The sequence below is a fragment of the Pyxicephalus adspersus genome, chromosome 4 (genome assembly GCF_032062135.1).
Source record: "Pyxicephalus adspersus chromosome 4, UCB_Pads_2.0, whole genome shotgun sequence".
Classification (NCBI taxonomy): domain Eukaryota; kingdom Metazoa; phylum Chordata; class Amphibia; order Anura; family Pyxicephalidae; genus Pyxicephalus; species Pyxicephalus adspersus.
The window spans coordinates 120,995,524-121,022,111 of record NC_092861.1 but is presented as its reverse complement, the minus strand read 5'-3'; the positions used below and the strand labels follow the sequence as shown (position 1 = coordinate 121,022,111).

Below are 26,588 nucleotides of genomic sequence, written 5' to 3'. Positions count from 1 at the left end.
AATTGTGGTAATGTACAGAACCAAAATTAGAAAAAAAGTTGTCTCCGTCCAAATATTTATGGACCTAAATGTTAAGGTGGTTAAGAGTTTAACTATCTCTCGGTCTTCTCCACAGATCATGTAGTTGTGCTTGTTCTGTGAACTACTATACGCAAAACTACATTCTCCATAGGGATGAAACGGAAGTCGAAATAAAGCTACAAAGGAAAGTAAACACTGTCCAACTTAAATAGGAGCCCGATAGATAGATTAGATAGATAGATAGATAAGATAGAGACTGAACTGTGTTTAGAATTGGATCTTCTGTGTACTACCAAATGGACTTGGTAGCACATGAACAGTTTATAATATATATATATATATATATAATATATATATATATAGCAGTACAGCTGAATTTTAAATTTCCCATATGTACATTGAATGCTATATTGTTTTAATTGGACAGCCTAAACTTTGTATGGTTAGCTTGTGGTCCTACAGAGATATGAACTTGTCTAGATCAACCTAAAGCCAGTTGGACAGAAAATTCAGCCCCATCTAGAATATTTAAATATAGATGGTTTCCCTTTGATTTCTTCTAGCCTGGTATTTATGAGAATTTTGCAGCCAGGATCCTTGGTTTGAGCTGGGAAAAGTATTTGTTCTGTCTCTGATCTGGTTTAAAATGGCAATGTACTCACATACATGGGTTTTCTTTCCTAATTCAAAGAAAAAAAAAATAATTCCATGCAGTAACTTTAATTGATACAAAACCAGATAGTCAGGACCTTTGTTTCTGTTATTTATCTGTTTAATTCATATTCACCAAAAAATGCCCTTTGGGGATCAGATGTACACCTGTTTTTCCAAGATAACTGCCTGGAAATTTATGGGCACATTCATTCTCCTGAAGCAACTAATGAATATCAAAGGGAATTACAAAATTAATGTTATTTATGTTTCATTCCTTTCTCTTTTTTTCCCTCTTAACCCCAAAACCTATCAGAGTTAATGAATTATCAGCCACATTCTCTTTCCTTTTTCTTTGTTGGTAAACCTTTCCTTTCTCTATTGAGAATGCATTGCAGAGAGATGTCAGGCTAATATTGTACAACATAGAACATATCTTGCCCTTTAGGAGAAAAAAATAATGGAAAGAATTTTTGGATAAAGTTGTCTGGACCAAAAAATTCTAAAGCGGATTTTCCTAGAGAGTCAGAAAAATTAAGTTTTTTTTCACTGTGTATTGATGTATTGTCCATGGCATGCTTTGTTTTGTGCTTGCATTTAGGGGTTTTGTTTTCAGTGACATACTGCACATTTCCTTTTTTTGCAAAGTTACACGTATTGCAATGCCAACATCCAGTTTGGTCTATTTTTAACAAGCATCAAACAAATAAGAGAAATGGAGCAAAATATAAAGGCCTATTTAATTTGTACCCATACATTTTTGTATGTGTTTACATTGAAATAAATGGCAATTCCTCAAACTTGTTGTCATCAATGCATCATGTGGATCACTGTCAGGCTGAAACTTACAACCATTGTCTAAACCCAAGAGGCGTGTATTCTTACTTGAATATGCGTGTTTTTTTATTTTTATATCTCTACAGTAGTCCAGTAAGTAATATGTGGGTTTGCAAGGTATTTGGTGCACACAAAGTGTATATCTTTTTTTGATCATTTTTTGGAATATTCCTAACCAGAGTTTTTGTGCTTTTGGTGTTGTTAAATCAGCAGTGCTACATATATATTGCCATTATTTTTGATGATCATTTAAAGCCTAATCTACCAATTATCAACTCTTTATCTCCTTGGCCATGGATCAGGAAGCACTTTTGTAAAATGACCGTATCTATTGTCTATGTGGTCATCATACAACCTTTTATGTGTTTTTGTTTAAAATATAGGGGACTTTTTTGCATGCATCAAATATTAGGTTAGCCGTATTTAAGACAAGGCCAGTCTTGCAGCTCTTTGTATGCATTTCTTGCTCATCACTCTTGTAAATCTGATCATTTAGAATCATCTTCTTTTTCTACAACAAGACTTTCCATTTTTCCACAAACATGCTGCTTTGTGGGGTTTATACTGTAAACAGTGGTGGTATATAGCATTGTGTGTCACTTTTTAAGTTTTCGTGGTAATTGTGCCTTGCTTAACCTTTACCTAAACTTACAGCATTTCTGCAAATTAGGTATACTGTATACCAATCAGGAAAGATCTTTACCAGCCGCATCAATTGAACGTGTACATAGCCTTAGGCTGCATACACCTGTCAGGCAATTGTTGGGGGACCCATTTGAACATATCAGATTTTCAGCCGAGACAAATCTGACGTACAGTGGTCCCCTGACATCATTCCTCAATCCTCCACAGTAGATTGATGATAAATTGGTAACAACCACTGTTAACTCCTATAGAGGAGCACAGCAGGGTGTGTCTCTCTAAGGAACAGACCGGTGCTGTGTGTACAGCTCTCATTCATTTATCTGTCATTGAAATTAAAAATTGATTCCAATGACCATAATCTTTTGGAAGTACCGAGAGAGTCACAATGGCCTCTTAATAGCTTTTCTTTCAGTCTATACCCAGAATTGTCAATGTTGATTTTAACTTTTTTCATTTGTCCAAGTTTGTGTATTTATATACAATCTAAAGTTTCACTATGAATAAATAGCATCTTTGCATAACTTTTTTCCAAATATTATACATGAGAGCAGTTTAACTTTTTACACAGTTCATTACTCCAATGTCATGCACCATGGTGTCTCTGCCACTAAAAAGTAGATTCTATAATTGTTAAAACCACTTGTGCACCCGGGTCATATAAGGACAAGTAAAGCACATTGTTTGTTGAATGGCATTCATACTTTATCAGTCATTTAAACAGCATAATCATATGCTGCATCTCTCTGTCTATAACACGTTGATGGATGCTTGCCATAATACTACAGATGGACAGGGAAGCGTCAGTTTATTTTAAATTCACTTCATCGGCACAGATACCTATTTATCATTAGGAGTAAAAAAAAAATCTATTTCTCCTTCGGTTTAATTAATAACCACACTTCTAGACATCCTTCTTTTCTAATCTCCCATTTGGCACAGTTCATAAATATATCTGATGAAAACTGCACTAGTGAAGAAAAGAAATTAAATTCGGTTAAATAAATCGCACAGAAAATCAGTCATGCGTCACTGTCCAACACTGCTGGCCTCTATCCTTGTGCCTTTCTCGAGCTTTGTTCAGAGATAAGAGCTGTGTGCATACACTTGTATTGGTCGCCAGTAGCAGCAGGCAGAAGGCTTTGGAGATAAGCAAGCTGGCAGGAGAAAAGGGAGCCGATGCTATTTACATAATCGTGCCCTGCTTCCTGGAGAGGCATCAAGAAACATAGAGATGGCCTCTATTTATCTTTGTTGAACTGGAATACTAAGCAACATTGGCACAAGAGCCAAAATAAAGACTTTTCATTAGCACCGATTCTCTCCCTTTCTGTCGCCCTCTTTCTACCCCTCTCCCGTGCTTTCTTTCTTTGCAGTCTTTATTTTATAGAAGTGGGACAGATGCAAAATGTCTTTACCTCTGCCAAAATTTAAATCGCTCCAAAAGAATTAGAAAAATAGGATAATTTGCTGGTATTGTGATGTCAAATGCTTTCATAGTTTGCTTAGGATTCTTCAAGGGAGAAGTTTACATTAAAAGTTTAGTTTCTTTGGCAAAAGGGGCATGTAGCGGTTTGGTTGCTTGGCAAGCCCGAACTTCTTTTGGTGAAAGCTTGTATGTTATTTAAATGTAAGCTATAACAAACTGTCTTTTCGTTTTAAGGCTTTTAATAATTGCAAAACAGGATATGTGCAGGCACCCATTTCATAAGCTTAGCTGAGATCCATTCACCGCCTGAATAAGGTTGCTTGGCTGGGTTTAAACCCATAGGAAATGGGAAATACAGCCTTTACAGATCAGTGAATGAAGGCCAGTTAGTGTGGTCATATCTTTTTGTCTATTGTCCCGTAGGATTACTGCAGCAGCCAAGGTATGCAATGCAAATACCAGATCAAATTTACTCTTCCTTCCAGGAAAGAGGTGGCATTTAAATCCAAATGGTTTGAATATTTCTATATATGTTCCAGTAGCTAAAGAAATACATTCTCTTTGGGTTCTCCTTGGAATATGCTGTACTTGGAAGTCAGTACAGTACAAGCAGAGGATACCTTGTACAAGTAATATTGAATGAGAAAAAAGGCCAGTCACAAATTACCTATCCATTTGAACCTGTTGGATGCAGACTAGTTTCAATTTATGTAGCTACTGGAGGATAGCCTGTAAAGTACAACTATTTCCATACACAATTACTGATATTAATATTTTGCAATACTAAAATTGCCCAGGAGGTGGCAGCATTTAAAATTGATTACTGCAGCTCTCTGTTTTGATTAGCCAGAACCCTTATAACATTATTCCTAAAATTAACATATAACGTACATTTAACATAATCCTAATATATAACATAGTCCCAACATTAATATTAAGAAATCTAAAACAAAAAAAAAAAAAGAAAAGGGTTTAGATTGGATAATATGGTGCACAGTTTAGCCTGCAGTGCATAGGTACATATTCAGTTTAGGTCTGTGTACAAAGGAGTTGGAGTATTATCCTTAAAGTTGATTTCATTCAGCTTAATATAATTATGTACAATATTTTAAATAAACTTTAGATTTGGAACTAAAGAGCTTAATGTGCAGTCATAAAGATTGTACAAGCTCATATTCAATATTTTTATGTATGTGTAAATCATTTCTATTTGAAGAGTCTACATGCTAGTCAGCAGATTTTTCTGTCCAACTTCAGTGAGTAGTCCTAATTTTGGTAGTGACTTGCTGTGTGCATGTTTGGAGTCAAGGCAATGTAGTTTAGCTGTCTGTGGGGCTATCCACAAAGCAAGTACAGTTGGTGAACATTAAGTACAAATTTGGGAAACCTGGTTATATGGAATACAATGACTCCTTCACACTTGGCCAGCCAATATCAGTGCATTATCACACACATGCTGGCAGCTTTGTGGGCAAGGCCATTTATTTAAAATAGACTGCTAAGACACAGAACCAAAAGCATACCTGCACCTTTGTAATGAACCGCTCCAAAATTAGGTCCCTTGGCACCCACTGTATTGGTGCATTAGGTGACATTGTAAATGATTGGTAAGGCACAGAGTAACATTCCTTACCAGCACTCTGCTTACAAGGAAAAAACGCATGTTTTACCAAATTACTGCAATGCAAAGGACTGCAAATAATCATAGCCATCTACCTGGGATCTACAAGTGCTTTGTACTGTAATATATTTACTGTTGCTAGAACAGCAGAAGGTGCTTAGATAATATTTATAATGGTATGAAGGGCACTGAATAGAACCTCCAAAGGGTTAATTACATGGGGACTCTTGACTGCTGAGAAGACTGATCTAATCAGTGCTGAATCCATGTACATCTGTTCACTATGAGGTCATTCTGCATGCTAATGATTTGTAAAATGAAGCATAATGATGCACTTTATACAAATGGATATAAACACTTTCACTCCTTACCTGTTACTTAAGACGCAAATATGGAAACTGATTTAGCACACGCGGTCACTTCATGTATAGCACCATCGTTAGATTGCATTTATAAGTGGGCCTTGTTTGTTCTCCTATCTGTACACAGCAGATGGCAAGACTTTTCCCCTCATGGATAGGCATGAAACATTTTGCCATTAGTCTATTATTTGGTTGCTTACAGATCAGCAGTAGAACGGTGACAAAAAAAGTCTACATTTTTGTAGTCTTCTATGACAAATTAACACATACAAGTAAGTGATTTGTTCCAAAGAGAAAAGAAAACAAAAAGTAATAAAACCCAGTTGTATGATGCACATGGACAGGACACTAAAGCTAGGTACACACGATTATGCACAATTATTTTGAACAATCGTATTGTGCACAAATCTGTAACGATACGATCGTTCAAATATAATCCACCAATAATGTACACATGCTAGATACGATCATTTGAACGATGCAGGATGTAAAGGAGAGCCACCATCACTAAATGACAGTACACACATTTGATAGCAAATGATCGTCGCCCAAACATATCTGCCTGGAGGGTCGTTAGTTTCCAGCGGCAATCCTCGTTCATCGGCATCATGCACTTTTTTTGTTGACGATTATCGGCTGGACAGTGGTTAGTCGTTCGTTTCCAGCGATAATTATTGCACGTATGTACGCACCTTGACACAGCTTTTAATGGGGCTGCTAATCCCAGTAGCTATTTATTTAATGGCTAGAATCGTTGTCTACAATAGAAAAGTAATCAATACCTAAGACTAAAGAAGTGTATTTAGAATGAATGTCACTGCCAAGAAATGCTGCTAAAACGCTTAGAAACTAAGCTATAAAAAACAACTAAGAAATAAAAAAAGAGGATTGCACATGTGACCTTGTCCTATGTGAAAAGTGCTAATTAACATGATATTTAGATTTTGTGGGCATAACCTGAAAGTGGTGGACATTTAGGTCAGTCAGAACCAGCATAGTAACTGTAAGTAGTTGCAGGAATTCAGAGTAAATAAACAAAATTCCCAGCACTTGGTCCAGGTATCCAGCACAGGGAACTTAATTATACAACTTCAGATATTTAGATGGAGTTATCCTTGTACACTTTTGAAAATAAACAGCAAGCCACACTTCTTTGTCAAGGTGCATCTGTAAAGTGTAGTCCTACCCTTTATTAGTAGCCAGATTGTAACATAGACATTGCAATAGATGAATTAGGAGCAGATTGCCAGGGGTATGCACTGACCTCCTTAATGGTATAGCAATGAACAGGAAAGACAGACTCCCTCGGGGCAAATGGAGATGTCTAATGTGTGTGTGCACCAAATACAGAGAACACAAGTATAACTCTGTACTAAAACATGTTATAATTAAAACATTTTCCCTGTTAATCACCAGCAGTGATTGAATCAGTCCCATATTAGTAAACAAAATGAGTATTTTTGGCTATATAGGCATAATTACCAGGGTATAGTTCAGGTAAAATACAGAAAAGTATTTGTAATGAGAACTGATTATTAACTGAGCTGATGAGAGCTGATCAGTAACTGCATGTATTGGAGTTTGGTGACATTTAATAAAAGAACAGTCATTTTTGTGCTTTTTAATTTCAAATATAAAATGTCAGATGTAACGCATCAGCTTATGCCCATAATTCACACCAGCAAATGTTTGATACAACAGACGCTCCTAATCCTAGCCCGAGGCATGTTTCCCCATCAAATGATTACTCTAATTGGCTCAATTAGACATATTCATGTCACATTTCAGTGCATGTTATAGGTAAAAACAGAACCTTAGATGTGTTATCAAACATTTGTCTGATTATATTTACATATAAATTTACATTTAATTTATTGCAAAATTTTCTTTTTCATCACGTTATATTTGCAGAATATCAGTCTCCTTGTCATCTGTAATTTATCCCTAAATACAATTCTGCAGAGAATAATTAGATGCCTGACACATATTGGCAAATAAATTATGACGCAATGGATTATTATTTGTATCGGAAAAGATATTTTTTTTCTTGTTTTCGATAAACGTGTAAAGATAGGAATATGAATGTTACTATTGCTGGTTTGATTTTTAAAAGCATCACCTTGATCCTGACTTATCTAGTTTGTCACGGAGTTCAGACCCTGCTGGATTCATGCTTGCTTGTAATACCGGTGTATTTTTCTTAAAAAAAAAAAATGGCAAAAAAATATTTTTATACTTCCCTGTCCTGCCACATGTAGTAACATAGACAATAACGTGTATGGAAGCATAGCATACAACCTAGAGGTTATGCCCCTTAAAGTGTGTCAAATGTAAAGTTTACCCCTGAAATGGGAACTCTGCAGGTAAGTTAGCATCTCGGCTTCAAAATAGGAAAGATGAGTATAGAAACCTTCTTCTTTTACAGTTATAGTATATTTTATTGAATTTACCCTTCAATCATTTATTATCACCCGTATTAAAAGTGGGGGTAAATCCAACATGTTAAGTTGCTACCAGAATAGAAATAATTTCTTCCTATGGGGAAGTTTATTATCATTCTAAAAGGTAATTTTCATCACATTGAATGGATATCTTCTTGCTTCTACATGAGTTTGGAGGGCAAGAGTGGAAATCTCTCCAATGAGATGGCAGAAAACTAAAAGCGGATTTATCACCCCCCCTTTTCCTTATTTTGTCTAAAATTCGGGAAAAAACATACATATGCAAAGAAACAAAAAGTTACAGATCTTGAATCTTTCTTTCCTTTTTTTCCCCCTGTGCTTCGACTGTTGCATTGACTTTTTGATGCCATGTCATACAGTAACAAATGTATTACTACAGTGCCAATTATAAGTTGTAGTGCACAAAATAACCATCTATTCCCACATGCTATTGAGGTTTATTTAGAAAGTGTGAGTTACTAAAATGTATATGGGCTATGTAGTGTTTCTTGTTTTCTTTTATTGCTTTTTATATTGGGCTTTTTTCAGAGTTCCATGCAAACTGATCTTCCACATGTATGGCTATCTCCAGCTTAACCGTTTAGAGAACAGCCGTTGTGCACCTCCAGTGCTGTGTTGGGCGGAGAAAAGCCCTGCTTAACAGCTGTCATTGCTTGAGGGTGGGCTGGCGTCTGGAACAGAGGCCAAAGAGGGAGGATGATGGAGATTAATTATATATCATCATTCTTTCACTTTTAGCATGTTCATGGATTGGTTTTGTCCATATCGATGATTATTGGATTCATCATCAGGCAGACAGGGGAAAAAAAAGTTTTTTTTCTGTTAATTTTGTTTTTTTTTTTTTTTTTCCTAAAAAAGTTTTGCATGCCTTCCATTCATTTTTTGGTTATCACTAGGAGGCTTTTCACGTTTATTATACAGCATTGTTGTCTTTTTCATTGGTAAAACCGTACAGGACATTGAATGAGCTGCGTCCTCAGTAATCGGGCAGAAAGTATATTCTAGTAAAACAATTCATATGCTCATCCCTCAATCCGTCAGCAATATGACTTCTGCTCCCCCCTGTCCCAGTGGATCTCTTGTTCAGTGTCAGTTCCCCTTCACTCTATTGTTACTCCATGCTGCCCCTCCCTCTCACCCTCATTCATTTCTGACCTATTGTGTCCTTTTCCCTTCTAGATATCTTCTCCCCTTCTGTGCCTACATCTGTTCCCCCCTCCTCACCTTTTCTCTTTGTCCACCCCAAACATTCCCTTCTCCAAACCTTTCAGACAGTCTTTTTTCTCATCCATCAAAGGAGGTGCAATCCCTCCTAGAACAGGACATTTTTTGTCTTCGGGAAGCTTTGTTTTCTTTTCTTTTCTTTTCTTTTGTATACTATAGGTATGCTAGAGCAAAGAAATGTCTTGCTGAGAGGCTCAAAGACATCCCGGCCTATTTAATAAGACAAGAGGCTGTATGATAAGTGGTCTGTACCATTGCAACCTAACAAAACTCTTCTTTCCAAGACTCCAGGAAGGAGAAAGGTTACTGGTTTCCTTTGGGTTACTGTGCTTTGTACAACATGATTGCCCTTTAACTTGCCTAATTAAAGTTTATGTAAACCCAAATGTACAGAGCTAAAATTTCCTAGCTTCAATGTTCATTTGTGCTCCTGTTCTAGTGTGACACAGCTTATCCACTGCCTTACAATCCAGAAGTTGTGTTGTCACCTTCTCTAAACCGCAGATCTTTCTGATGGCTGCTAAGCTGACACAGAGTGTGCCTCCAAGATTCCTAACAACTGATGATGACTTGTGCTAATAGCAAGGAAACCACCAATGCCCCGAACTGATGATCTCCAGCTTATTCTTGGCACACACACAAGCCTTGACCCAGCAGAGAGAGGCTCACATCAAACATGTGAAGCCACGTAAAGGTGGTTGAAAAGTCCATATGCTTGTACCCCAGCTAGATATGTGTTCACATCCTGAGTGTACATTTATAAATGAGCATATTTTTGTCCTATTTCCTTTAACCCATTAAGGCTGATTGATACCTTGTAGTGTGAGGGCTAGATCCATACATCCAGGTTTCATCACTGACCTGATTTTTTTAATTCTAACCAGTCTCATTGACAAAAATTTGGTGATGTGAGGAATATTGACATGACTGAGCAGTGTACAAGGAATAGACGATTGATACCAGGGGACACCGAAATCAATAGAAAAGCTTATCAGTTGTGTTTGGAATGCTCATCTGTTTCCTAATTATGAGTGACAGATAAGCCAGGTCTAGACTTACGGTCTGGCCATTCTATAAACTAAAAAAAAAAGGTTATGTGTTTAGCAGCTGCTCCACATGATGACCACTGAATTCAGATGGGCCTACATATTGCTCAGATCAGTCTATAATGTCACAGGACGTGATAGCAAAGCCTGAGGCATACACAAAATACTCATGTAACAAGCATGCCATTGGGCAGCAAAATTCTCATGTGAACATTATTGGTTTCTATGCCTTAAAGTGGATCAAAACGTTCTATACACACAGAAGTAAGCAACTGTTGTTATTGCCAGTTGTGAATTGACTTTCTTAGGTTGGGTTCAGGCCATTTCAGGCTCACTAGTGCACATGGATCACCGTGCATTATGCTGTACATTGCATTAAGGACGCCCATTGAAATGCACCGTGCAAGGACTTTAATGAAATGTGATGCAGTGCTCTGCAAAGGACATCTATTGGATTGGTGTTTTGACCTACCAGATTCCATGACACCAATGTGTGTTCCATGCATTGTACAGATGTGAACCCAAACTTATAGCCCTAAATATTACCAAAATGTTTTCTGTAAGTGTCCAGCAGATCCATTTGAGTACAACCGAATCCCTACAAATAACCTACCGGTAGTAACAATTTTGTCTCGCTTCTAAAGTGGAAAAGCTGGTGATATGCTAATTACCAGGCGGACAATCAGATTCATTTGTTGTTTTGCCTGTCCTGCATTAAGTCTCTAAGAGTGCGTGGGAGGAATGTTGTCATTGTATCTGCCCCTTGTTAATAATAGCTATGATGTGGGGAGGGGGATTTGAAATTCCTCCACATACTTACAATTGGGAGAAGCATGGGACCCCATATACACTAGGAGCCTATTAACTAACATGTAATGATAACACACTTTTTATAAGCCTACACGTGATTGGATGTTCATCACTTAATTTAGCAAACTTAGCAGGTGCTTATTTTTTATTTTATTTGTATTTTTTTGCTACTTTAACTTTAGTTTTTTTGGTTTTTCTTCACTTTCTAAAATTGAATCTGAATTTTTTATATATTTTTTATTGTACTACTGATGTTGGTGTGACCGCTTAAGAGTTGAAATATAACTATCCTTAGCAGAATGTGAAATAATACAGAACACTGATCATCTCCTTGGGTTCTCTTGTAATTATAAAGGATTATGGAATTGTGTACTAGGATGTAAACTAATCCCTTTGACACAAAAGGAGTGATCTTTTTTTCCTGTAATACTTAATAAGAACCAAGAAAAAATATACCAAGAATTGACCTGTAAATATCCCACCTGTATTTCTGTGTAATGTGTCTTTATATCAATTCATCTCTACCCTTTTTATATCTATGCAGATCTCTATCCTGTCTGCCTGCTGGTGTTACATTTTAAAGGCTTTCCCACAGCTTACAGCTATTATATGCATTCACAAATGTCAACCAGAGTTCAGCTTCCATAAATCTGAAAAAAAAGCTGCACTAGAGATGGTGGTTATTTGTGTACACTATTAAAGTGTATCGGGCTTAATTTATCTTTTATTTTTGCATATAGTGGGGGATTGTAAAACCCCTGTCATACGCATGTATAAACCCCTGTAACACATACATATATTTGTTATGTGTCCCATTGCTAGGATTTTATTTTATTTCCTGACACAGAACAAGAAGTGAGAAAAAAATCTCTCCAATTTTACTCCATTGTTGCCAGGACATTCATTAACATTGAAGAAACTTCTATCCCGGTTCTGATGACCATTCACATTTGTTCTGTATTTTCCTTCACTTACATTTCCATTGACAATGGTCACCAGGACAGTGAATCTCCATTATGTGGATACAGACATCAATGAAAAATTGGCATGGTATTAACTGAGCACAATATGTGGAACAAGTTAAAGCTTTAGATATGCTTTAAATATATTTTTAGAGAAATCAATTTATTTTAATGTGAGATATTTTGTTCTGCAGTGAATTCTTGCACAGAATGCAGAGTTTTTTTGAGTAGTTAAATGCCCACTGCAGGCAGGAGTAAGAATGTCCCTTATAGATGTAAATGTAAATACCATACACTGGGCTTCTGACCAATTGAGCACCAATTTGAAATTTGGACAGATCTGCTCATGTGTACGAGGCCTTACTCTAATGTGTGTTATACTAATGATTTAAATGAGTATAAATACAATGATAGCGATTATTACAGAATTTTACAAAGAATGTCTTACCCATGGAATGAAGGAAGACAATACTTGCATAGTAATTGGTACAATTTACCATTAATATGGTGGCTCTTTTTTTTTATTTTTTTTTTAATCGTGATAAACAGAGCTCTGCAGGGTGATGTATAGCACACATGTTATGTCAACTGTGTTTGCAACAATTGGGGAGGTCATTTCACTGTCCATAAACCAATAACCTGCTAAATAAGATATGCTAGATCCTATATACAAACTATGAGGAAACTGTTGAGGTCATGGAATGTACGGGAGAAGGCTGTACAAAAGGATGCTTCATAAACCTCCTCCTTCTTTACTATTATTGTGTGACTAGCAGGGATACACTAAATCCACGAGTTCCAAGGCTTGCACTAAGTTATCACTGAATGCCCTCTTCATTGTATCTTGGAGTTGATATGCTGTGTAAACTTATGACAAACAATTTTAATTCTTATAAGTTTTTGTAAATTTACAAAGCTCCAAAGTAATCCCACATCCTGCCAACACTGGACATGGTTAGATGAGAGCAAAATGATATTTTTTTATCATGAAATATTCTTGTTGGTTGCATGTCTTCTTTAGTAAACAAAAATTATTAATGACGTGCAAAGTGCAAAATCCCAGGGCAGCCAATCAGATTTTAGGAGACCCTGTTACTGTGCCTAGTCAGACAAAGCAAACCCTTATTATTTAGTGTTTTTGCCCATAATTGACAACCTCTTTCAGATTTCTGTATTCAGTGCAGTGGAAAAAACTTCCAGTTTGGTCATTGCACTGTAGATTTTATTTTTGTATTATATATGCCTGCTTGAGGGTTGCCATTTTGGGTAAATCCCCAGTTTATTTCCCCATCCATGATCCAGTGTTGCAATTGTTCCAAAGACTCACTAAGCCTCAAGTTGACATCCGAATTGCCCACTTCCCCAATATGGCCTACAATAGGTATAGATGTTTAAGAGAACAGCTTCTTTTGATTACATTTTCCGCTAAAAATGGCTGATGCAGCAATGTGTTGTACTTAACTCCATCTTTTGTTTTTCTTTGTTCTCTTCCCTTCTTTTAGATTAGAAAACTCTTTACGCTAATGAGAAAGGTAAGACTCCTGCAACTAGGAAGCCGCACTGACTGCCCAAGCTTGTTTCACGGTGGCTTTTCTCCTTTTTCACCAATCTTCTTTTATGATTCATTTTGTATAAGGTGAATGAAAGACAAAACCAAAAATCCCATTCCATCCAAAGAAAACAAATTTTGCGAGAAGCTTCTCTGAAACAAGTGTTATTGGGAATGAACACCTGACTGTGTAGTGGCACTGACAATACCTCTGCACCATTAGTAATTCCCCCTGCCCCTGCATGTCTAAGCTTCAACGGAAAGGCGCATTCTTTTCCCCTTTTTCCTCCTGCTTCTGTTTGCTTGGGGCGGAATCTGACACCAGCACCTGCCATACTGGAACATGTCTTTGTTGCTTTGCACTTTTGTTTGAATTGCTGCAGGGACGCCAATGGGAGTTAAAATCCATTTACTTTTTTTTTTTTTTTTTTTTTTCTTTCTCTCTCTGTTGCCTCCACTGATTCCCTCTGTAAGCTTAAGAAGCATAGAATAGGATCTGCAGATACACAGATAAGAATCGGCACGTGCTGTGCAACTCTAGCCCTTTGAGTTAGCTAAACTTAATAAGTACCTTTTTTTTTTCCTTTTTTTTTTTTTTTTTTTTTTTTTTTTTTCTTTACTGGGGGAGGGCAGATTGGGCTTCTGAATGGAACAGCTGGGAGAGGAAAGGCAGACAAAAGAAGGGGAAACATTGAGTGCTATGAACCTAGAGATTGGAGGGAGCAGTCTACAGAGCAGGGAGCAGGCTGGCCACACGCCAGGTGTGACCTTTGCAGGCTAGTTGGCTCTGCTTGTTTGTCTGGCCAATTTACAATTCAGCACTAGGGCTGAAAGACAGTGACAGCATACTTGTTGTATATAATGAAGGACGCAGAAGAGGGCTGGTCCCAGGCATAATGATCACAATGAATGCTGTAAACTCACCAGGGGACTGTATACTAAATTATTCCCTCTAAAACTTAAAGAAACGAAGTGTGTGTAAAAAAGACTGACAGTCTTTAGCTGAATTTCATGCATGCCACAAAAAATATATTGTAGCTAAAAAATATATACAGGATTAAATCTAATAAAAGTTATTACACCAGCTCTCACCCAATTATTATGACTTGTTACTGCCTTGCCTCATATTTTAAGGCACTCTGCAAACTATTGTAATAAAAGTCAAAAACACAATAACACCTTTTACTAAGAGGAATAAGGAAAGTTTAGAACTTTTTTCTGCTTAGAACTGACCATCTAATAGAAAAGAGGAGCCGAGGAAAAGGTGCTTATACACAGGAAAATCCTTGGCATGGTATAAGTATATATTAGTAGCTTTAGACAAAATGCAGTAAAGTTTAGCATCCCCTACTTAAAATATAGGATAATTCCATGACCTGAGTACTTAGGGAACCTTTTTTGCCTGCTCATCCTTTAACATAAATGGTTACATTGTACAACCATTCATGTTTAAAATACTAAGCGGGAATGCTGCAGAAAGTTTTAAACTTGTTGCTCTTCCCCCTAAAAAAAACCTTGGCCAATCCCTGTCTTGCAGAGACACAAAAACTGTCTGCTTCTGTGGTGGTTTGTACCAATAAAGCTTTACACTCTCCTACGGGCACGGGACTTTCTACCTTTACATCTGCACTGCTCCTACCTCTGTACCTCTGTCTATTGGGGAGTTTAATCTGTCTCACTTTAACATTCAATTTATTTCTCCACTAATTATACAGTTTATGACCTATATTTTATCTTACATGGTATTGTGTTTCCACAATTATTTTGTATGCTATAGATTTTGAAACACATATTTACAAATTATATTACCTGGAAAATGCTAATGGAATCCAATTTAACAATCACTGAACTGCATGTTTTCCACCTAATATAGGAAATTATATTGCTAGTCACTTTTATTAATTCATAAATACATGTTTTAATTTAATATCTACAAACTGATCTTTAATTTTCAATTAAGGTTATATGATAGCGGTATAGTACCCAGTTTAATTTGCAATATGCCAACAGTCAATGATTTACTTTTTTGAGCATTTTGTAAAATTTTAGCTTTTTCGGTTAAAAACACTGAATATTTTAATGTGGTCCGTGCTTGACCTAAGGTACACTAAACTGTTTTATTTGGATGTCTGTTACGGCTAAAATACAAAAAAAATAATTTCTCTTTTAGTGCCTTATTGCAGTCACAGCTAGAGCGCCCTGTCTGGGACCAAGCGGGTTAATTGGTTTACAGCTTGGTGTGGAAACAGACCTTCAAAGTTTCATTACAAGAAAAAGGCCAAGTAATTAGAGATCGTGCCAGGCAGCTTGCAAGTGGAATTACAATATTTGTATGAAAGGCTTTATTTTCTGTGGTTATTACTTGCTCGTTGTGCAGCTGCTGTCTCTCTATCAATCAAGATGCTTCACAAGAAGCTTCAAGGTTGATTGCATAGTTAAGGATTTGCCAGAAGAAAGTTTGGACTGATGGAATGTGTAAAGTTTTCGGGCCAATGGAATGTTGTGAGTACTTGTAAGCACCTAGGTGTGGCTTGTCTTTACACAATCCTGCCTGTTTGGACTGCACTGTTCTTTCTACGCACAGGAGCGGTATTGTTGAATAGCACACATCAAGGCTGCTTGAGCTTGCCCAATTGGCTGAATTTGTATTAATTTGACCATCTGCCATTCTGTTTAGCTGCAGGAACATATGATACAAAAAGCCTCCCCCTCCCCCATCTCCATGCCCCCAGGGAACACACACACAAAAAAAAGAGGATAAAGAATTTCCATTCCTAACCCCAGACTAAGCATCTGCATTTTTTCACAGATCAGTTTTCTTTATGTACTGTCCATTGCTGAATTAGATTGTTGTCTTTGCCTCATCTACTTTTCTTCTGGCTCCTGCAGTTCTGTCTTGTTTAGATGAGTTAAACCTAATTTTTATGTTAAAACTACCACACAAAAAAAAATTATAAAGGAAGCACCGTTTGTTGCATTTTTATTATTTTTTTTACCCTCCAATGTGCTACCATGCAATTTGGCTTCTTTACCAGGTTTTAAATTTACCTAGGAGATTTTCGGTGCTTCTAATATTAGTTCTGCACCTGATCTTATCATTTATAGCCTGGTTTAGGGACATTTGTAATTAGGTTTTCATGCCTAGTCCTAATACCTTTTATTCCCATAATGTACTGGAGGTCTCATATAGTTCTCCTTTTTTTAAGGGACAAGCATGTGTGTGCACCCATAAGCATGTTTAACTTGTTTATAGCCATGACAAGAAAGTCACCATGGAATGATAGCATGTCTATTGGAGTCCCATAAAGTCCTACAACCAGACACTTTTTGTGGAAACAATCAGTTTGTAAAACCTGCTCTGAATCCTAATGTACCCCAAGCCAATCTGCACCTACCTCCATTCTTTGACACCTACAGGAACATTAGGTCTAATAGAAAGTTCCTGTTTGTGAACCTACAATTGGTATAAAGCTGTGGTGGTCAACTTTCCTAACATAAGAACCTCAAGTGCATCACCAAAATGCTGCACACAATATTCGGTAAATGCCTTCAAAAGACTTCAAAATATTTCTTTCGTCTAAACGTTAAAAAGGCTGTGGGCAGGAATTTGGTGTGCTAATGAATGACGTGCAGTCAAAAACTGTGGTTACTTTAAATGAAACCTATATTATAAGCGCCTATATTGGTGTATATATACTAATTTTACCTTTCTATCACATGTTTGCACCTTAATGCCCCCATTAGAATCACAATATTTTTCAAATATATAAAAAGCTAAGAGCTCAAAAGCCACACAAGTGTCAAAGTGCTGCACGTGGCTACGGATTGCAGTTTGGGGACTAGGGCTCTGAGGGTTATCAGATCATACCTAAACCTTTAATAACTCTGATAGCTGTTGCCTGCCTTGGGCTAGCCTTGAACCAGAAGGAGCAAAGATATCTTTTCTATAGATATCTGTCCACCCATTCCAGCACAGGCACCTGCCGCATTACTAACTAATTTAGTACTATAGTGCATTGAATTTGATGTTCCAACTAATATGGAAACTATATGGAAAATCTTTCTGTTTAAAAAAACAAACATCTCTACTGCTTAAGACACTCTTATTTGCTGGCAAATATCAAATGTTGCTTGAATTTGGAATTTTGATTTTATCGAGCCATTACTAGGTAACCTAAGGTTTTGCTACCAGATAGTGTAAAAACATGTATGCATATTTTGGCCAAATATTCATGTTTTTGCAATATACACACACACTCTCTAAGCCAAGGTTTGTACAACAGAGACATTGGGCCTGATTTAATAAAACTTTCCAAGGCTGGAGAGGATACACTTTCATCTGTAGAGCTGGGTGATCCATCAAACCTGGAATGGATCTGGTCAAGGATTGAAAACATTTGCTAACAAATAGAATATGACACTTAGGAAATCTATTCCATGTTTGCAGGATCACCTAGGTTTAATGATGAAAGTGTATCCTATCCATTCTTGGACAGCTTTAATCAATCAGGCCCATTATCTCGGATGTTTCCAACATTGCTTCACCAGGTCTTTATGAAGATTGGTCTACTACAGAGGTTGCACAAATGTAATTGTCATGTGTATTCCTACCTGCTAACAAGAGATTCAGGTTCTCTGTAGAAGAAGACTAAAACTGTAAATGTAGTTTGTTTGATAAGAGTTAAATGTTTCTAAAAACCCTTATTTTGCCTTTCTACACCGACAATGAATGAACAATTTCAGTTGAGTAACTGGGAAAACATTCCAGCTTTCTTGCTGGAAAGGAGAATTCGCTATGACCTACAACTAACAGTGGTGTATTATAGACTAATCTAATTTGTTATTACATGCCACGGGTTTCATAGTGCTAGTAAATGTCCAAGATGAAGGTCATCATCTAATTGTTTTAAGCACATTAAAAGGATTGTGGTTATTTAAACTGAAACTCCAGCAAAACACAGTTAAATTACTTGTATATGACCATTTTTTACCTGCTAAAATATACTGACAGAGGTTGTGGAGGCTTGAACCTCAGAGCTGTTTGAGTTGTTCACTGGATATCCCATTGTAAACCAGATTCAAAAAAATCAAAGCATATAGCCTCCCAAACTTGTAACTACAGTTTAATCCTATCGAACACCTATAAGGTATTCAGAATGCCTTTACCAAGCCAGACTTTTTAGTCCAAAGTCTGAACCAGACCTCACAAATGCCCCCTTGGTTTAATGGACACAAATCCACAATCTTGTAAAGTCTTCACAAAAGAGTGAAGGTTGTTATATCTTCAAAGAAGTGTCCAACTCCATGTTTGTTCCAATGGTTTTAGAATGGTTTAGAATAGATTATCCAACAAGTGGTAGTGGTTAGAACCACAGTAAGGTTTTTATTGTTATATTCATCAGAAAGTAGGTTAAAGAGAATTCCTATTTTTCCCTATTCTATAAAAAAAAAATTCCTATTGGACTTTATCCTGTAGTGAAAGCTGCTGTGACTTCGGACAGAAAAAGAAGGGTTCACTTGTCCATCAATGTTGATAGATACAGCAATAAAAAAAAAAAGATTATTATTCTTTCCCACTCCACAGCTTTTTCCTCTTATTAGTTCCTTTAGTACCTTTGGTTAATGGAATATTAAATAATTGCTTTTGTGCCCCTTACAGAAATGTGATAAGGTTTATTAATGTTGAAGTTTTAGACCATGTTAGGTTTTTGTTTTTTGTTTTGTCAGGATTTTCTTGGAATAAATAAATATATAACAGCTGTACCAATTCTACTAAAACAGATCAGATTAGTTTTCTGTATGATAAGATCAAAGTAACTTGAAAGCGATGTGTCAGATGAGTATTTCACCAACAAAGGCAAACTGTAGGAGAATTTTAAAGACTGTTTCTTTAGGACGATGGTATAATTCCATTCAGTCAAGTCTTTGCACAATGCTCAATTCAACTCTAACAAGTGAACAGAAGGAGGAGTGTTTGTTGCTTTGTGTGTCTGTACATACTTCACTGGTTGGACCATATAATGGTCTAGTCTAACAATAAAGCTGTGGGTGGCAGGTAACATCAGTGACCTCAAATTCCTCCATAGTGTGGAGTGTCTCCAGCACTTCTGTCCAGTGTTGGTATTTCAATTGTTTTAAAGATAACCCCCCACCCTTCCCTAAATTTTCCATCAAACCATTTACCCAATGACACTACCAAAGCCACTGATGACTGAGGTCATCAAATGCCTTTGACCAGAGAAGACAACTTTTATTGTGTGTATGTAGGTAAAGACATTTCCTACTGAGTGGACAATGTGAGTTTTTCTTTCCATGCATCCAACTGCTATTTTAACTTTACGTATATCTAAAATCAAACTTTTAGCTGAAGAGTGTGGAAGAGTTAAAAAATCAAATCTTCCTTCCTTTTTTAATTACTGTCACAGTGGAGAAATCACCACCATTTTTTTGTCCAGCGGACCATTGTTGCCCAAAATTTTACAGTTGCCATTGTAAGAAGTAAGTGAAAGTCTCCCAAGCAGTATCTGTGCCAGTGATCCCTTTTTTTCATAACGTTTACAATATGATTTGATTACTTCCTGTTTCATCTGAAAGACAGAAAGGGAAATCTGCCCCAATTGGACAAACTGAAAAAAAAGCTTTAAAACGCTTTTAGGCCAACAGTATACAGAACGACTCCCACCTACAACAATGGTTTATTTTTGGCTATTTGCAAGGGTGACATTCTTCCCAATGGCCAGCAATGTAAGTGGCATTATTCTCACTGACCATGACACTAATGTACTGTGAGCTGTGAATATAGTGATTATAGAAGGGGTTCCCTGAAAACCTGGAAATTATTTCAATTATTCCTTCATGTTAGAAAGGTCAAGAAAGACTGTACTAGCCAGTGTGGTTATAGCCCTATTATTTCCCATTTGTTCATTCAGTATAACTGAATGTTGCAAAACGCTTTAAATTCTCATCATTCCATCAAACATATGTCTGGCTTGTCTTTAACCCTTTTATTATCTTGTACCTGTTGTGTTTGTAAGATGTAGGATTTTAAATCCACAAATCACATTTAGTATTCTCCAGCTCTAAAAATTCCAAGGCATGCACTTCATTATCACTTCCATCTATCTGTGGAAAGGCTGAGCAGTGAGGGTTTTACACATGCGCTTGTTTGTGGCATTGGCTCATGATTTAAAGATGATGCAGACAGATAGTAAGTGATGAAATTAAATTCCCTCTTACCTCGCTGCCCAGGGAGACAGCGTGCAGAGAAAGCAACTACAGTCCTCGATTGCAACAGACATTGTTGAATTCCTCGGTGCATCTTTCTAATTGTACTGGGAAGGATTTGTTACACACAGGCTTTAATTTTATTCATTTTCTGGTGTGTTTAATAGCTGCATCCTCATCTGGTCCCATTCAGACAAGCTATTTTGTTGTGACCTTCAGTCATCTTCCTCTTCAGGGAATAATTGCATTGCAAGTTAATGTTTAAAATATCAGTGTGTGAGCTGAAGGAAGCCACTGCTGGCGCAGCCTGCTATTTGCCCTGCTATATAGCAAGTTGTCGTCATGCTGCTTTTGTTGTATAATTTATGCTTTATTTGGGTTTTGGGGGTGAGGTAAACAAAGCTGTCATCCTGTCACCTTGTCTGCCTCCCTTTATTAATGCCATTTTCCCATCTTGTATGAATGCAGATCTCTGCAGCAATTACCAGACACAACTCAGGTGATTAACATAGACAGAAAGCTTGGTGCTTCTTAGTGTAACATGAATGAATTTCAGGGCAAGGAGGTGTTATGTTTTATTTATACTGCATGTACCACCTTGCAGTATTCATTCTTTTCTTAATAGATATACAATGGTAAAGCCGAATTCCTGGCAGACACAAAGCACACTTGTAGACTACATCCTCACCTGATTTCTTCTGCTCACTCAGCCTTGTGATCCAGACACCTCTGCTTGGCACCCCAGCCGGATCCTGAACTTATTTGCAGAATTCTCTGTATTATAAGGAAACCTGCATTGAAGGGTTCCTCTGCTTAGCCCTGCTTCTGAAAATGCTAGCTGCCTGGTTGCTCCTCAGTCACTTCTTACAATGAGCCTGATTTATTAAAGCTCTCCAAGGCTGGAGACGATGCACTTTCATCTGAACCTGGGTGATCCAGCAAACCTGGAATGGATTTCTTGGTAAATTGGTATTTATTAGCAAATGTTTTCACAAGTGTACCCTCTCCAGTCTTGGAGAGCCTTAAAAAAACAGGGCCAGTGACTCCATTATCACTGGTGGTAGCAGTAGTACCCCAATATCCTGCAGTGGTATTGCTGTTTAAATGTGCAGAGCATGGCAGGGTGTTGTCATTATATGTGTAATATAATATTTAACTGCCTGTTGATAAAATAATTTGTGCTAAAAGCTTTTTTTTTTGGTACCTCTTGGAGGCTTGTAAGGCATTCTTCTCCTGATATCTCTCTGCCCCTCCTTTAGCTTGGCTTGTCCCCACATTTCCTGCTGCATACTGCACAATGTACCAATCAGTATACATTGAAAAACGTGGTCTGCCATGTAACATCCATAACGTGTGCAAACCTGGGGACAAATGCTTCATCATTCCATTCCATTTTCAAATATGGAAAGAAAGGTGTTGGAAAATGAATCCCACATGAAAGAATTTGGTGGATTTGGACAATGAGAACAGTTCTTTCTTCACATATTTTATTTTAAGTCACAGTGACTCAAATAAAAATAAATGCTTTCTGGTTAATGACTCATGCCTAAAAATCAACAAAAGCTGTACCAATGTTCCTGTGTATAACAAAGATACAGACCGCTTATGAGAACAGTCAGTATTGACCTTGCATTAGTCTGAAGGAATGCTTAATATTAGATCTTGCATAACTACAAAATTTCTATTAAATAGCATCACTCGTGCGATCATGTTCTCAGTTTCTGTGTAAACGTGTTGAATTTGTTATTTTTCTGTCAGGACCTGTTCTCTACATAGGAATTATATACCTGCAGTCTGAATATTATCTGACTCTGTTTTCCCTCCTAGGTCTCCCTGCAAGCACCAGTTCCGATGTCATATCGAGTACAGGAACAGAGCTGGTGGAACCTTCATCTCCGACACTAACACGTGCCACCAAAAGCAAAGTCTCTGGAAAGCTTCGTCGCTCTGCCAGTGCTGTCAGCAAAACTTCCAGTTGAAGCACTTTTTTTTTTTTTTTTTTTTTTACTGAACTCTAGTACAGAGATGTTTTTAATCTAATGAAAAAAATATTGAAAAAAAAAATTATATATAAATATATATAAATATGACTGCACCTGTGAATAGAACTTTTTAAGCTGTGCAATGTTGTAATGTGTGTCTAGCGGGGCAGGACCCCCTTGGGTAGGTTGTTAGTAAGCCATCCACTAGGCACAAAGATATGATGCAACTCTGCTTGTAACACTGATGATGGCAAGAGGATTGTCTGACGAAGCTTAATGATGCAACAGCACCAAATGACAAGGGACCACGTAACCGGCATGCCAGGATCACAACAACAATCTCTTCAAGAGTCTTAAGTGACATGGATTTCATTGCCTCATTATGAAGGCTGTTTGTGTAACACTTTCACTGCTGCAATGTATTCTGCTGTCGGAAGGCAGTGTATAGCAGTGGTGCACTTTGTGTCTTCAGAAGCTGCTCGTATGCAAGCTACAATCACCTACCTGCTTGATAGACGTTCCATGGAGAGCCTGCTGCAACTGGCTTCCGTGAGAACATGGCCTTAAATGTGAATTTTTCCACAATTTAGTTCGATTTCCGACAGCTTCAGTCAATATATCCTTATGAACAGTTTGCCACCTCTTATTTATGCAGGCTATTTTCTGTTGGGGCCCTTTAAGGCTGATTTTTTAAAAAATACAGTTATGTAAAATGAAAGTAATGCTAATTGCAGCCAATCCAGTGAATGCTTTTGTTTTCTATTTTGCACTAGAAAAATGTCAGCAGGAATAGCATAGGTTGCTGTGGTCTGCGATCTCCCGAGCAGGGGGACAACATCAACTCCATCAGGGGTGCGTATGCAACCATTTAGCTGGAAGCGTCATGGAGCCCTCAACTAAGGTGCAACACATCAGACGCCACGCTTTAACACTCGTGTGTATGTGGCCCAGGGTTTTACATATATACCCCAGATCTAAAACACATTGATCCTTAATATGCCACATTTCACACTTTATTTCTGAAGGTTCAGGTTTATTGTTGTATAGATCCATTTTAAAAGTTTTATTTCAGACCAATCTTTACCAGGCAAAGAAGATTTTTTTTTTCGGCTAAAGACTGAGGTGTTTTAATGTTAATGTTTGGTTGGTTGTTGTTGCCTTGTATATTTCCACATCTTTGTAGTTGATGCTACCTATTATTTGTGGCCCTTTCTTGAGATTTAAAGTCGCTCGCTTTATTTAGCTGTTTAGAAGTTTTCAATGTGATTTCTTTTATGTTCCAATAGATGAAGTAGAGAAAATGCACAACAAAATGCACATGTGGGCACTTCTGTTATTTTGTTCTTCTTTATGTGTGTCAGTTGATTTTTGCACTAATTTAATTTGTCGTCCTAAAAGAGTACCTGTCACCCATGAATTGGACGCAGCCTTCCTGAGGTTTCATCAAACTTTCGGCTACTTTTTATCTTTTTTGTTATGGAGCCCCAGATTTCTATGGGTAATAGGTTCTCTTGTTGTTTTTTTCAGGGTTGTATCAATAAAGTTTATGTATATTACTTATGTTATTTACACTGAGAAGTCATTTTTTTCTTGTGCTAAGAGAACTTTAAGTGAAGAAGTGATATCTAACTAACAGTCAAAAGCTGCAAAGGATAAGGCTTTATGCACCCCCTTAGGCTATAACAACAGATGTCACCTCAGAGATAGCCTGACACTGCTCTTACTTAGCCTTTATTCTGCTTAAGCTGCTGTGTCTTGCAAATTATTAGTAATTCTGTCAATTGAATATATGCCAACCTCTCTCCTTGGCCCTTTTATAGTGCTGGCAGTGCTCCTCTCTTCACAAAATACCTTGTGCTCCTGGCTATGGAGGAGCAGGTGATCTCCCATGATGCAACACCAGGGCCAAAGCCCATCATCAACCACATGTAACTCCAGTGTTGTACAAGGTATTTTGTGAAAGCTGCAATGAAGGACAGCGCAGCAGGAGAGCGCTGCAAATGTGAGTATGTAAGTAAGTCAGGGTGTGCGCTTTTGGGCCTGAAATAGGACAGAGACAATCCAAGCAGCTAGATTACCCTTCAGGCAGCTATTGTTTAGGCGCTCATTCAGATGTCATCTATCCTAATTTTACCAGAGTCAAAACACAAGAATATTTGTAGGCATCTTTAGAAAACTTTGCATGCACTACTTTTTCAGGTAACCCTTGTTGAGTAATACTGTGGTACAGTTTTTCTAAAACAGTGGTCATGTAGAGAAGCTTGTAGATTCTTCTGTGCTTAGAAAACTATTCATGTCTGTAGCTGTAAATGAAAGTTGAAATAATAATGATTTGCATCGTGATGACCTTCCAGGTGTACATGAGAGGCCCCCAATCTGTTTCTGTGTGCAGGGTCCCTGCCAAGTTTATTACCGTGGCACATTATCTGCCCCTGCCTCCCCCTTTTAGGAGCCATTGTCCTGTGTGAGCTACGTCTTCACCGTCACCAACTGTTCATGAAGAATGATGGAGGGGGACAAAAATGGGATACAGAGCAAAGCGGACAAAGTCAGGAACTGGGTGATAGATAAGGGGATCAGAGGCCTTATATGTAACCAGAAAGCCCCAGGGTTGCACACTTCCATCTTATTGATGATGATGACATGAATTTATTATGATTTGGCTACAGCTTCACTCATGACTGGCCCACTGTAAATTCAATCATAGCACTGTATCATATTCATAGCATATAGACCGTGACCCTGTCCATTTTCCAGCATTCAGTCTACCTGTGCACTTATTATGCAATGTCAATGAATCCGAGCAGAAATGACTTGCATCTTATATGAGTAGGATTAAAGCTCACATAGGTGTTACAGGTTGGGCCCAGAAATCCTTTAGTAGTTTGGGGTTCATTCAATACAACATGCACAATTTTCCACCTGATATAATGTGAAGAGTTGTATGGGGGAAGAATATTTTGGGTCCCTTCCTTGCACAGAGCAGTGAATGGGTTCAGTAGCAGTTTGGGATCTTCATCTCAGTCAGCGTTATACAGATTATTTCCACTCAGGGTGATGTGAAAGAGAGGGATTTAGGCAATTTGGCTGTCAATTTCTCCAGAATTACACAGGTAATGCCAGTAAATATGAGTCAGTGTAAAAAATACAGATTGCATTCATCTTGCCTGTCGCTGTTATGCTATGTTTTAGAAGCTGTCAGTCTTTTTATTCTGTCCATACCACCCAGCCCTTACCTGTATGTAAACTGAATTGTAAAAGATAAAAAAAGAAAAAAAAAAAGATCTAATGGACCAGAATGAGTTTTTGTTACCTAATATAATGTTTGTACTATTCAATGACCAGAATTGAACAGGGTCTTTTTTTGTCCCCGTGGATTGTATGTGAACAATGATATTCTAGGCTAAAGGGCCTTGTTCTGTGTTGTAGGCCTCCTTCTGGCCTTTTGCTTCTTACTTGAGGAGTTGCTTGAATGTGGATAGTTTTGGATGTTCCTATTAAATTCTATTAGACGTGGTATGTACATAGCAGTATATCTGTACATTACAAATCTTGTTCTTTCTAATGAGGGTGCGCTTTAAGAAACTCGGGTCCTTAAATTCTCCCGTTTTGGTGCATTAATTGTAATATTTGTAAAAGGAAAATATATGCTTGAAATGTCCATCTTTACTGCTAACATATCAGTTTTTTTTAATTTTACTGAAATTATTTGTGTTATTTCCAAATCTCAGTTGAATTTAATTAAAAGTATTTAAAAGTCATCAAA

General features: G+C 37.4%; 1 protein-coding gene across 1 annotated transcript in view; it reads left to right on the top strand.

Annotated features, from left to right (window-relative positions):
- RALGAPA2 (Ral GTPase activating protein catalytic subunit alpha 2) overlaps positions 1-26,588 on the top strand; it is a 191,708-nt gene extending 165,120 nt beyond the window's left edge. The window contains exon 35 of the mRNA XM_072410265.1: positions 22,668-26,588. Coding sequence (XP_072266366.1) covers positions 22,668-22,819 — 152 coding nt within the window. The 3' untranslated portion in view covers positions 22,820-26,588. The remainder of the gene's footprint in view (positions 1-22,667) is intronic.